Consider the following 13,373-nt stretch of genomic DNA (forward strand, 5'->3'; position numbering starts at 1 on the left):
TTATTAAAGTAAACAATCTAATTTGAGATTAATTTCGGTTCTGTTTACGATTACGTTGCAAATCAACGTGTAATTTATAAATAAAACTGAGATAATATATTTGTAAAAATTTACATTTAGTATTATTAAACATTAAGATTCGTTTCAATCGGAAATGGGATTATTTCTGTTAATTGAATCAGAATTTATTTACAATTATATAAAAACTCTAGAAATGGAACATTAACTTTATAGTGGTCGGAAAGAGAAGAGCTGAATCACAGAATTCATAGAAATAACTGTTTATTCGGGCACGACAGGCTGGAGCACGCCGTATCTGCTTGCTCCCTCCCATATTGCCTTTTCACGCTCCAATTCGTGATTATGCAACGTTTAATCGGGGAATTAAAAAAGAAGTCTCGGAAGTGCAAATTTCTTTCCGCGGGAGTGAGCGCGCATCGAGCGAACTACGACAATTCCAGTGGATTTCCACCCGAAGAAATTTACGATATCTCATGGAGTGCGTCTCGGATTAAACGATGATCGAAAAATGTCGATCTTTCTATTACTCCGTATCGTTATTACCATCATTATTTTGTATCTCATGTATCAAAAATAATTATAATTAATAAGCGAAATTGCAAGACACAATGATGCTCTTAAATAAAAGAAAAAAAAGAGATGTTAAGTGTTGCGAGAATGTTAATGGCGTCGGAAGGTGCGCTTACGATTTTGTACGCGTCGATTGCTCGAGGAAGCGAAGCGAAAAGAGACTTTTCACTCGATATGACGTCGAATGATTCTCTTCGAACGTCGTTTAAAATATCGCGATGGTACACTTGGCAGCTTGCTGATACCAGAGGCGCGGCGCTCTCGAGGAGTGCCCCCGTTTTTTTAACTCACGGATATAGAGAGCAGAGGCGATATCGTCCGATATCGTACCGTGTCGCCTACCTTCTTCTCCCATTGGAGAACGTAGGGCACTGGGTGCTCACCGGGGAACTCTACGTGACAGTTGAAGACAACGCTCTCCCCAAGAATAGCCGTGATGTGCACCGCGTCCTGTTGACAGAGTCCTGAAACATAAACAGTCATGGTCATTAGTGATAAATAAATAATAAAAAATCTTAAGTGAATATTATAAGGGAACGCTATAATGACGGCTATCTTCAACGAATTGTTATTCTATCGATTAAACGCAACTTACATACGATTTACAAAACATCAACATACGTACGTATTACTATGTCAATGCATGTAAATTGCAGTACAGAGAAAAATCTGTTATTCTTATAAGTTTTCAATCAAATTCTATAAAGTCAATACTATTCGTTGATATAATCCAAAGTGCGAGACGGTTCACTTTATCCATAATTATAGAACTTTTATATTAAGAAAACGTCTACGTTAGATGACAACTTTGCGAGCTGACAAAATTTAACTTTTTAACTTCTTTTTGTTTTTTAATATAAAATCCACCACTTCATGATCTTTATTTTATGTTTATTCAATCCTATATAAAAGGATTTCACAATTCAATTTGGAGAAAATTCTTAACCGATGATTCTCGTCTCTTCAGCATTTTCTTAAACAATTAAATAAGAAGGATAAATTATCATAAAAAAAAAGTACCTTGTGCTGAAGACCCAGCTATTCTTATATATTTTAAGTCTAGAGCGAAAAAATGATTTTTTTTCCAATTTTGACCTATTTTTTCGCTCTAGATTGAAAATTTATCCTGAATAATCCTATTTTGATGTCAGATTTGTATTCAGTGATTCCAAATATATACATAAGAATAGTTGGATTTCCACCCCAGAGTACTTTTTTTTGTAGATCTGTTATTATAGATATCTTTTAATTTTTTTATGATTCTGTCGTATTCTATCAATGCGATTAACTTGACTTTCAATCGAGGGAATAATGGTGATTTCTATACTGAGAGAAAAATTAATAAAATTTATAAATAATTTTTTGTAGGTCTGTTATTATAGATATCTTTTAATTTTTTTATGATTCTGTCATATTCTATCAATGCGATTAACTTGACTTTCAATCGAGGTTCAATAATGGTGATTTCTATACTGAGAGAAAAATTAATAAAATTTATAAATAAATATAATGTTTATTTACAGAAAATAAATATTTGATAACCAAAAATAATAAAAGTTGATTCAAATTAATTGTTCTTATATCAAATGAATATCATATATTTACACTTATTAAATATTTAACTGACATTGTTCAAACAAATATTTATTAAATATTAAAATTTGTTACATTTTTCTCTTAATACATACGCAGTAATCTCGCAGCATTACTTCAAATCGTTATAGAATTGGCAATAAAAAAAAATGAATCGGAATACTCATGGAAAAATTGACTGAAATTTACCGCACTTCTATTTCGCGAAAGACGTCCGAGTACCGGAAGCTCATAATTCTTGCCGCAAGGGAGTCTCGCTATGGGAAAGAAAACTGCAAGAGGCGGGCTGTCCCCGGCGGGAAGACATTAAAAGCCATTAAAGGTAAATCAGGGGCAACGGTTGTCGCTCTTTTCTGCGAGTAACGTCGGGGAAACCGACGTTAGGTACGCGGTAGAGGCGTCGTGCGAGATTAACTTCGCATTAACCTCCAATGCTATGTTGAATAGGATCGAATATATGACCCCGTTTCGTGTGCTCAAGATATGCCGACCGAGTAAGAATCCCTTCGATTCCGCGCGATGATAACGATATTTCGCTCATCGCCCCTTTCCCGCCTGCGATGTCGGATAATTAACATACTTCGATACATTCGTGTTCTTGCTCGTTTTATACCCTGTTTACGATTGGCACGACTTGGGAGAGATATCGCTATAAATTATATCGGGGAACAAGGTGGTCGTCCCAAGGTGGAAAAAGTAGCCGGCACATCGTGACGCAGTGAAACGATGATGGTAAACACGTCGACGAGGATAATATGGGCGAGCCTGAGGAAGAAACTCCGTTGGGATAATTAATGTTCTTAGCGCAAATACGAGAGATTAAAGCGAGCTGCTATTGGATAAATTGATATCTGAAATTCAGAATGCTTTCAATTTTCGAGATGGGAAGTTTCTATAGCCTGCTACTGCAGAATATTACTTTCGCCATATATTTACCTTCAAATCAAACAACTTTGTGCAAAATGTGTACATATGAAAAATATGGAAGCGTTAATACGATGTTTATTGTGACTTTTTAGTTTATTTTAAGAATACTTGCATTATTCAAATAACCGCAAGGAAGGAATGCCGCAGAATGAGAAATATGAGAAATATAGAGCTTATCAGACGGCCGAGACGAACAAAAGGAAAGTGAGTTGTGTGGCGAGGAACTAGAAGGAAACCGAACTACAAATACTCTTAAACTGATTCGTAGAAATATATGTCAGCGCAGTCTGCTATCCGCGCAAAGTAATCGCGAAGTTCGTGTCGCAAGAAGCTCTATCGGTCGAGGGAACACAAATCGGGAATGACAGCCGATCTACTTTGCGTCCTGAGAAAAGTTCGCCACTAAGAAATATCGATCTGACTGCTGACAAGCAAACTTCAGACGAATCTGTCGCGGCCCTTCCATTTTCGTTTTATCTTCGCCTTTCGTTGCTACGTCACGATCGTCGCGATTAACGTTTCACTGCGGTAAACAGCTGCCGCATTCGTGCACTTTTTACTACTTCACGAACTACTACTGTTCTCCACGAGTTCTTAATGCAGTAGTACCATTACGGTCTGATTTTTGTCACGAAACGACTGCTATGTTTGATTGATGTCGTACGACTATTCAAGACTTAAAAGTACAAGTTAGTAGTAGTTAATTACTACTGACTTTTCTTTAAAAGAAACTATATAATTTCTAAGATGTTGACAATAATTGCATTGTAATGAGTTACCACAATATCCATCAGTCGACACGCGAGCTATAATATACTTTAGATTTTTACGTCGAGTGACAATGTCGACACAACAACTGTTCATGCTCGTCCAAAAGTGCGACTTCCCATTATGCAGTTTCGAAACTGCGACTGCGAGAAACGGAGCATTTCGCTCCCTTTTGCATAGATTGTGCATCCGTACGTTGCTTAATGCCCAGCTAACTTTAGGAACAGTGAAGCCTCGCATTAAAGCACACTGCAACGTTGGATCCGTGACTTCCTCGGAAAAGCCGAAACTGTGCAGAAAATCGTTGACATCAAGGAGAGAGGAACCGCGTCTCATATCACATGTAAAAGCAGAGGGAAGCACTGAACTCGATGATGTCCATTTCGAATAATGGACACGAAACTTTGATACTCATCCTTTTTAAGCTCCTCCGCGTTGCAAATACGATACATTTTTGGCATTTGTACGACAAAAGAGACCGTAATAAATCTCTCCCCGGGTGCAAACCTCTGAACTGTCTGCGTTTCGCGACAGCTATACGGACAGCCCACTGAATGAATTCTAAATCGAAAGTGCTTTTATCGTCAAAAAAACGAGGGAATTTTAGCGAAACTGTATTACATTGAACGCGGTAGATGTCCTTTACATCAATATTTACCTTTCGTTACTATTAAAACTGCAGTGGTATTTATAAAATATATTTCTTGCGTTTCTTTATTTTTACATTTGTAGCAAATTGCAACAGAACGATGTTATTTAACAAAGTTTGATGATATTCTTTTAGCAAAAATAATTTCATAATATCTATCATGCGTTTAATGTCTACGTAGAAATGTAGAGTCGAGAACAGCATTAAATGTTTATATCATTATTATTCTTCATGGTACATTTGCAAATTTATATTATTGTTAAAATAAATTTAGTGTTCATTTTTTTTATACGAGTTTCCTTGAAATTAATCAGTGCCTTTTAATCAACATAAATTAAATTGGTCTCATTCAATCATAAAGTAAATTTAATATTCTTTATATACGAACTATGTCATTTTGATTTCTTGAGATTAATAAATAGTCATTTAGTTAACATGAATTAAATAAATCCCTCAGATTCAGCGTCAATCAGTAACTCTGTTACAGATTTTAATATCAGTTTCGAAGAGTTAATATGTTCAGATGTATCCCCCCCTCCCCCGTGAATGACGTCTCATGATATGAGAATTCTCGTGATGCAAATATCCACTATGGACGAATGTGGATACGTCGCGAAGCCGCATCGAAGCCGGCGCATTACGTATGCATTGTGTAATATCATGGATCGCGGCTTCTCAACACCTGCTCCAGCGAACCATCGATGTTTCGCCAAAGACAGTTTTCGATAAGGTGTGTGTGCGCGCGTGTATGTGTGTGTTCTGTAGAGCTTAATAACGTTCGACAGCAAAGTCGTAGAAAAGAAAAGTCACGCTAACTCCTGTATCATATCTATGATATTTCTGATCGTCTAAACGTCATGAAATAATAATATCATGAAATAATGAAAACGATTCTGAAAATTCCTCCGAAGATCAAAAATTATTTTGAAATGCATTTGCGTCGATGATCTGGTGGCTAATCTTAGTGGCTTTTCTGTTTGTCGTCTAAAGTCCATTTCACAAATAAGCGTAATTGCATCCAGAGAAATATTTCTTCGATTAAAAGAAATTTTTCTTTACTATATGATTAAAGAACAAATTTCTTGAATTTGAACGTCATTTCTTTGATTTAAACATTATTTTTTGAGATTAAGTAAACAAAATTTATTTAATTTAAAGAAATTATGTTCAAATCAAAGAAATGATATTCAAATAAAAGAATTTTGTTTCTTTAACCGTATAGCAAAGAAATATTTCTTGAGTGCGTAAGAATAGAATATTCTCTTCGATTGCAATTGATCATTTCTTAGTCTTACAATTATAATCATCTACAACGTTTATGTAGTATTTAATAAAATAGGCTTGAGAACAAAAACACACGATAGACAATGTTGGGCGACTGTTGTATCGTATATGGAAAGTCCAATGTATATAACCGCGCACTTGGGGGTTACAATTTTCATTATTTTCATAAACGACACAGCGGTTGGCCGACATTTTGTCTCTCGTATAATCTAAGAGATAAAGGAAGTCATTAAAAAGTTTTGCCTACATTCAACGTGAAATTAAACGTTTCCACGTTGTGAAGCATCAATATGATCGGCAGTCGCGTTGCGCGACGAACAACGCGTTATTAACGTAACGGGGTCGACCGAAACCGTGATGATACTATTGATATTGCATGAGAAAATCGGTACAACACCCTCCGCTTCTCTGATCATGCAACAACCCGTTTTAATCCACCCCCACGATGTACGCGGTGCGAATAATAATCCGGACTCGGACGACGCACATTTGTGCAGCCATTATCGCCATTGTCGGGGTCCTCCTGGGATAACGCGGCGTCCAAATAACCATTTTTATTGTTACTTGTTATTAAATTTTCAACAGTCTGTCTGCAATGTGCGGGCGCGTGTACGCGACGCGAACACCTCGTTATCTCCGGTAAGCGAAATAAAGCCTCTCTCCGCTTTGCATATGTGGTGCAGATAATAATTATAATTATCATAGTATGCGATACGTGCATGACGTTCGTTAATTCACCCGTTGAATGAACCGAGCATCTGGGAAAAGGATATTGCACGTCGTGAAAGCGTTCAGCATTTATCTCTGTCTTCGTATGGGCATTATTAAACTACATTCAACGTTATGAATGTAAAAATGTTGATTTACAGAAGTAGATTTTTTTTCTTGGATTTATGCAACATGTTGCTGATATCAGCCAAACGATATACTACATTCCTCGGTAATACAAAATTGCCTACCGGTCTAATTGCGATAATCGCGCGTTCCTATATTTCTCGCAGCGATATCAATGCAGATCGTCCGGTCTGTACAAGCCGATCATCCGGCGCACGTGCAGATAAATCTCTCGCGTTAATAATTTGCGCGCACGCGAGGTAAACGCGCCAGGAATTATTTGCCTCTCGGCTTTGCGAGTGAGGGAAAACTCGGTCGAGTCGTATTACCCGATCATCGGAAGATCTGAAGGAGAAGCGAGCAACCGGCGCGGAAACTCTCTTTATACGCGAGAAAGACTTTTCCGTTTCGCAGCCCGTTAACTCGAGGAGTGAGGAGGTTTAGATGGAATCACTTCCACGTCGTTTTGGCAACCTGCCTTTTATTTCGCGGTTGTTTTTCCCCGACGAGATAAACAGATTGAGCAATTCATTTGAATATTCTGTGGGGAATATATGCAGCCGTTTGCGTGGGAACGCGAAACACGAAAAATTTCGTTTATCTCTACTCGGTACGAAAGCGAAATATTTTCTTTCGAAATAAAATATCTCGCTCTTGCGTTTTTGCAAACTGAAACAAATATTAAAGCTCGCTTTCGGATACTCTCTTTTTCTCAATGGAAATATTAATAAATTCTACGTTTAAAAAAAATTTTAAATACTAAATTTTACACAACTTCTCAAATAAATCGCGCGTATAAATATGTTAATTTTATCTTATATATATAAATCACTTACAACCATAATTTTTTTTATTGAAAATCATGCAAGAACTCAATCTATTTTGATACGTTTTTGCTATTCGCGTTTCTCAACCGAGAAAACAAGACCATGAAGCAGCTTCTCATCTTCGCCAACGAATTTTCAGATAGCAACGGAGCGTGAAATTAGCGAGCCGTTCCATCAGCTCGTACCTCGTATAAGCTAAATAGCCAGGTATATGAGGCGGCTCCGCGCACGAGATATCCAATTGGATGAAGTGGAAGGTAGAACAATTAAACGAAGCTAACGAGTATATTATTACCTTAATGAGCTCAGGATTCAAAGATGGATTTTAATTATTTTGTATAAACAAAACCGGTGAATATAGTTCGGATTCGGTGGTAAAATTCTCTCTCGCGCAAATGGAAAGTATCGCTTTGAGAGCTCGAGTTCGCGAACACTCCAAATACAGACAAATACTACATCCGTTATTACGATTTTCATACGCGCGAGAATCCCCTTTGAAAATAAATAGAACGCGATGAAGAAAATCCTGGTAATGGCTGTAAACTGTAAACTTGCCGATTTAGGAATATTGCACGTGAAAATAATACAATAAAAACTTAATCGTGAGGGGAAGATGCAACCATGATGCAGACCTCTATGCATCGACATGTGCGTCATTCGCGTAAAAACGCGGGTATCAGCGCGGAATCTCGGTGTTCCACATTGTCTGCTGACGGCAACGTCACGAAATGTCGATCATGGCCGGTCATACTGTCGTTGAGTGTCTTGAGGCCTGTCGATCGATCGGTTTGCGGTTTTCCTGCGCAACGGGCTTGCCAAAGGCAACACACATCCTCCGGTCGACACGTCATTTGTAACAAGTTTCATAGCTCGCTATTCGCGATGCTTTGATGGTCGCTATGAGGAAGAAATCGTAATCGCTCTTCTCCACAATGCACACAGAGAGGCAAAGTACGTGGAATTTATAGAGTTATGCGTTCCACTTGGGACACGCTATTGTACACTAAAGAGGAATTTATCGTAATTACGGAGCTCTAAAAGGGAAAGCAACTTGTTCCAAACTGGCATTTCCTATGTTGATGATACAATATCTCTCAGGCATATATTGTCACATTTTTCTTAAATATAGCGTTCGAAATACATTCAATTAAATATAGAAACGTTAACGTGATAACATATAGGTGCGAAAATGGAATAAAATTTAATTAAGGGAATTCGTACAAAAATGCGTGTCCTGTTTCAATTATTTCATTTGAGATATTTTAAATGATTTACTCCGATATCGTATGCACGTCGCGAATTTTATTTTGCCTACGTATATGCGTTAAAATGTACATACCATAGCCGCGAAAATTAATGAAGCCTACCGCGGAATAACCGCAGCATTATTAATTGGAGCGTTTGATTTTGATTAAAAACGGCACTTCATAGGCAATGCCGTTCCGATTTACTTTATTTATGATAAACGTTTCCAACCGTGTCCAGCATTTCAGCGTGTACTTCCACACATTTAATATACTTTTTACCACACGTAACATTTCATCTGAAACGAACCGTTGCGATGCTATCGCCGTTTGATAATACAAGTGCTCTGTAAAAAAGAAGTCAAATTTCTCGAATAAGCAATCATTGCAACTGCAGTAATTAATCACATACATGTAAATATATAAATGTAAATTTATATATGTGCGTATACGTACAGTGTATTTGGAAATCGTAGTACAATCGGGAAGAAGGTGATTCCTAATGCAAAATGAATGGAAAATATAGAATAAAATTGTTTATAAAATTATTTTCGATAAAAATTGAATTCAAATATTCGTTAAGTACACTTAACTAATCACAATTTTCTTAATTCACCCAACCTGATTATCACCGATATTTCTATGTTAATCTGATTTTGTAACATTCATCGTATTAATTGAAAAATTATTAAAAATGTGTTTATACAAAAAAATTTTATTCTACATATTTGATTTACTTTTATATGAGGAATCATCTCCTTTCCAGTTGTATCATAATTTCTAGAACATCCTCTACATTTAATATATTTAGAGTAGCGAATGTGTATTTAAATTGCTGAATAATACAAGTTTTTATATAACCGTCACATACGTGCCGTTAATGCAATCAAGCATACATTTTGAATGAAGCCGTCGTAAGAGAGGCCGAAGTTTTAATGAAATTGTTCACACTGATGAGAGTAACAAGCATCATAAGGGTTCTCGTGTAATGTGCGTGCATGTAAAAAAATCTGAAACGCAGGCGTGTTGCGTTTTTATTTTTTACTTTTCGTCAGTAATCTCATTGCGACAGCGTGATTAAGGTTCTTGTGGTTTAAAGTGTTACTTCAACCGGAATAATTGTAAAAACAGAACGCGATCCGTATAAAAGCACTCCTCTGTGGTTTCACGCTTTAAAATTCTACTAGTATTATTTAAATTATAATTTTTTGTGATGATTTCGCGATTCAATGTACAATATGCCAACCTCCCTTACAATCTGAATCTAATTAATAATTCACAAACATCGCGTATTTCAAAATTTGCAAGTATTATTTACGTATTTCAAAACACTGCGGAAGTCTAAAAATATCATTATTATAAATCGTTAACTGATATCGCGTCTATTCGTCTCTCGCATGTTCCAGTTATATCTCGCATTTCACTGAGAATTATTTTTCATCGAACAGCCAAGTTGCCGCGTATCGAAATAAACTCAAAGCACTAATAAAAGACTCATAAAATCTCTTTTTAGGATGTATTCACGCCATATCGATTTGCAACAGGAAATTCTATCAGATTGAAACGCATCGATCGCGCACTGCGTGATGTCAAAAGAGAATATTTGAGATTACGAATTTGAATGAGGTCCACTCTAGCCAGATGCGTCTGTCGTCGCAATTGAAAATTGTGACCAATTCGATTTTCATGATTACATTATCAATAAATCATAATAAAAGAAATTGTTTATTAATCATCAGTAATAGCGTTTATTTTTTTTATATAGCTATTTTTATATTATAACTTGCGTAATAAAAAGCCCTTCTGGAAATGTAGTTGCGATTAAGATATACGAGCTTTTTTGTTGTAACTTGATTCCTTAAGCTTGTTGTAATGATGTATTTAGTTATTTCTCTTCGCAAAGTGATCTCCTAGAACAGTTACTTTCGAAAGACAGCCACGAAAATTGAGCTTATCTCCCGCCATTCGCTTCATCTTCCATGACTTAAGGAGATGGAGCACTTGGCATTATCGCCCGATACCCGTTATCTGATAGCGCGACTAGCTTATTTCGCTTCATTTGTCGATTCTCTGTCGATGTCCCATTACGAGCCGCAAGCTCTCCATCCTGATGTCCGCCTATGGTCCACCGGATTTGAGAATCAACGACCCGTTTCGTGAGATACGGCGCCACGGCATTAGCGACCATTCGGACGTCCCGCCAACTAGTGAACTCTAATTTGCGGTCCCCGCTAATTGAGGGACGAACGCGAGACTGGCGTGATTGCACCGGCGGACAAATGAAGAGATTCTCGGATGCGACAGGACCTCGCGTTATCATGGTTCCAAAGTTGTAACGTAATAATAGTAACAACTCACGGTATTAGTAACTAAGTTATCAAGAAGAAATACAAGATTCTGATGTTTCATGATTCATTATATGTAGTTTTTAAGAAATTTGAATAGGAAACGAGTTTTTGTTTAGAGTTTGCCTCGAAAGGAATAAATTCTGACAAAAACAAACTCATACAAGGCCGCCAGCAGTTACAACAAAAATGCTTAGCCAACACTATGGCTGTCAACTGATACGGCCAAGTCAATCATTACTAGATCACTGGCAAATGACTGACTAAAATGACTGGGCCAATAATATCTACCAATACTGGATCGTTATCATCTAGTAATTAGCTCAGTTTAAACGTGTATTAATCAGTAATGGCCCAACACTGGACAGATTTTTAAAACACCGGGAATATATTTCCGACAATGTTATCTCATGCCCACATGATCTTTTATTTATGAAATAGAAATGTTATAGCGGTGGAATACTTGCCTGGCGTAACAAGAAGCGCAATGCCGAGGAGCAGAGCTCTTGTCGCCACTTCCACGATTCGTCGGAAGCCCCTGCGACACCACCGTAACCGATGCCTCTTCTCTTCGTCGTCCTCTTCCGCTTCATCGTTTTTACTCGCGTGCTCGAAAAGACCCAGACAAAGCCGCAGCTTCCGGTACACCGCACTGATCTCATCTGATTCGGGCATGCGTCGCTTCAGAATCTCCCTTTTCTCAACCGCTTCGCTCTCCTGATGCCTGTACGATCGCCGACAGCTTGTGCAGGTAGGCTGACCGGAAGCGAGGATCGCTTCGTGGTCAGTCCTCCTAAGTGAAAGTCGTTCTTTCACTATATAAATGAATTGACCTCACTTATGTCTTATTTTATTGGCCATCAATTAAGAGTATTTTTATATATAAATAGTATTATATAAAGTAAAAAGTATTATATAGTTATTAAATTATATTAAAAAGTATTATATAAAGACAAAGATTCCAAATAAAATAAAACATTACAATTAAAAAGTCCATTTTATTTTTCTTAACTCATGATTAAATATTCAATCAAATGATTAAAGACGTACGTTGATAATTTTTATCTTTAGGAATTATATTCAGGACATGACATCGCACTAATAAATTGTTTATCAATTTGATTCTCTTCTGTTTTAATGTATGCGTGATAATTAATATTAATTTGTTAATTTTAGACTGAAGGTGATCCTAATGAAGGATCGAAACACCTGTGTTTTAATTAATACATTCTTTTACACAATTTCCATCCAGTTTTTCATGAGCTTTTTTATTGTAATGATTTATTTTATATAGATCTTCTAGCACAAGTTTTATACATTCTTGTCATCTTTTTTCATCTATATGTAGAATGTCATTGATATTATTAATAAAAAGATAAATTATAAGTTTACTTTCTTTTTTTCACTTTGCACACGTTGCATGCTATATTTAAAATAATTAATAGGAGAAATGTGCAAAGCAGACTTGACCGCTGAATAAATAGACCGAGCTTCCTCGTCGCGACATCCGCTATCAGTTACCTGTCCTCGTAGTCGTCACACGCGGCGTTCTCCTCAGTAGCATGGTAGCTGTTGTGCCTTAGGGACCGCAGACCCTGCGAACAAGTTCCTCCGGTACACTGGAACTCGAGCCTTCGCCGGAGGTCCGTGGCTTGTAGCCCTCCTCCGCCCCCCATACCCCCGCTCCCATAGTACCTGCAGGTATAAACGGTCGACGTCCGCGTTATGGCTATAGCACACGCGGCGGTAACAATCATCGGCCGGTCTCCCCACGGAAGGTGAGCTATTGCCGATAAATAACATGTCGCTCAATATGTCGCACAAGCTAAAAGTACCCGCGGCGAATAAGGAGTCGTCTTATAATAAATTATAACACGCTGCAAAAAGGAGTGGATAGGTCACGAAATGACAGTAAATAACGTTTGCGAATTTATGCAAAGTGTAGATTTGGATTTCGCGTTAAGCATCGCTGCTGATGATAAAATTCTATCTCATATTTTTTAATTTTTCTGTAATGTAAAAGGGAGTTATCGAATAACTTTAATTTTACACATAAAAAAATATCTATTGCTAAAAAAAATGATTACTCAGTTTACTGTTTTCTTTTAAGTAATAATTATCTTTAACGAAAATATTTTTTTGATAATAATTTTAAAATATTTCTATCATAAATTTTGGAAAACTCATGTATTCAAAACATGAATTTATTTTCTTTTGAAGAATATCATAAAATCGATTGAAAAAGTGACTTTATGTAATAAACACATACAATTTATTATTATTTTAATAATTTTATTATTTAATATCTAAT

General features: G+C 36.8%; 1 protein-coding gene across 9 annotated transcripts in view; it reads right to left on the reverse strand.

The window, feature by feature from the left end:
• Positions 1–13,373, reverse strand: part of LOC108693886 (protein turtle) — a 131,142-nt gene that overhangs the window by 51,654 nt on the left and 66,115 nt on the right. For 4 of the 9 annotated variants that reach the window (XM_018203074.1, XM_018203068.1, XM_018203066.1 and 1 more), the window contains exons 4-6: positions 12,584–12,757; positions 11,530–11,855; positions 883–1,055 (exon numbers count right to left, since the gene is read on the reverse strand). In XM_018203074.1, coding sequence (XP_018058563.1) covers positions 883–1,055; positions 11,530–11,855; positions 12,584–12,738 — 654 coding nt within the window. In that variant the 5' untranslated portion in view covers positions 12,739–12,757. Of the gene's footprint in view, positions 1–882; positions 1,056–11,529; positions 11,878–12,583; positions 12,758–13,373 lie in introns of those variants that run through there. The other 5 variants (XM_018203072.1, XM_018203071.1, XM_018203067.1 and 2 more) reach the window with 4 other exon arrangements.

The sequence above is a fragment of the Atta colombica genome, unplaced genomic scaffold (genome assembly GCF_001594045.1).
Source record: "Atta colombica isolate Treedump-2 unplaced genomic scaffold, Acol1.0 scaffold110, whole genome shotgun sequence".
Classification (NCBI taxonomy): domain Eukaryota; kingdom Metazoa; phylum Arthropoda; class Insecta; order Hymenoptera; family Formicidae; genus Atta; species Atta colombica.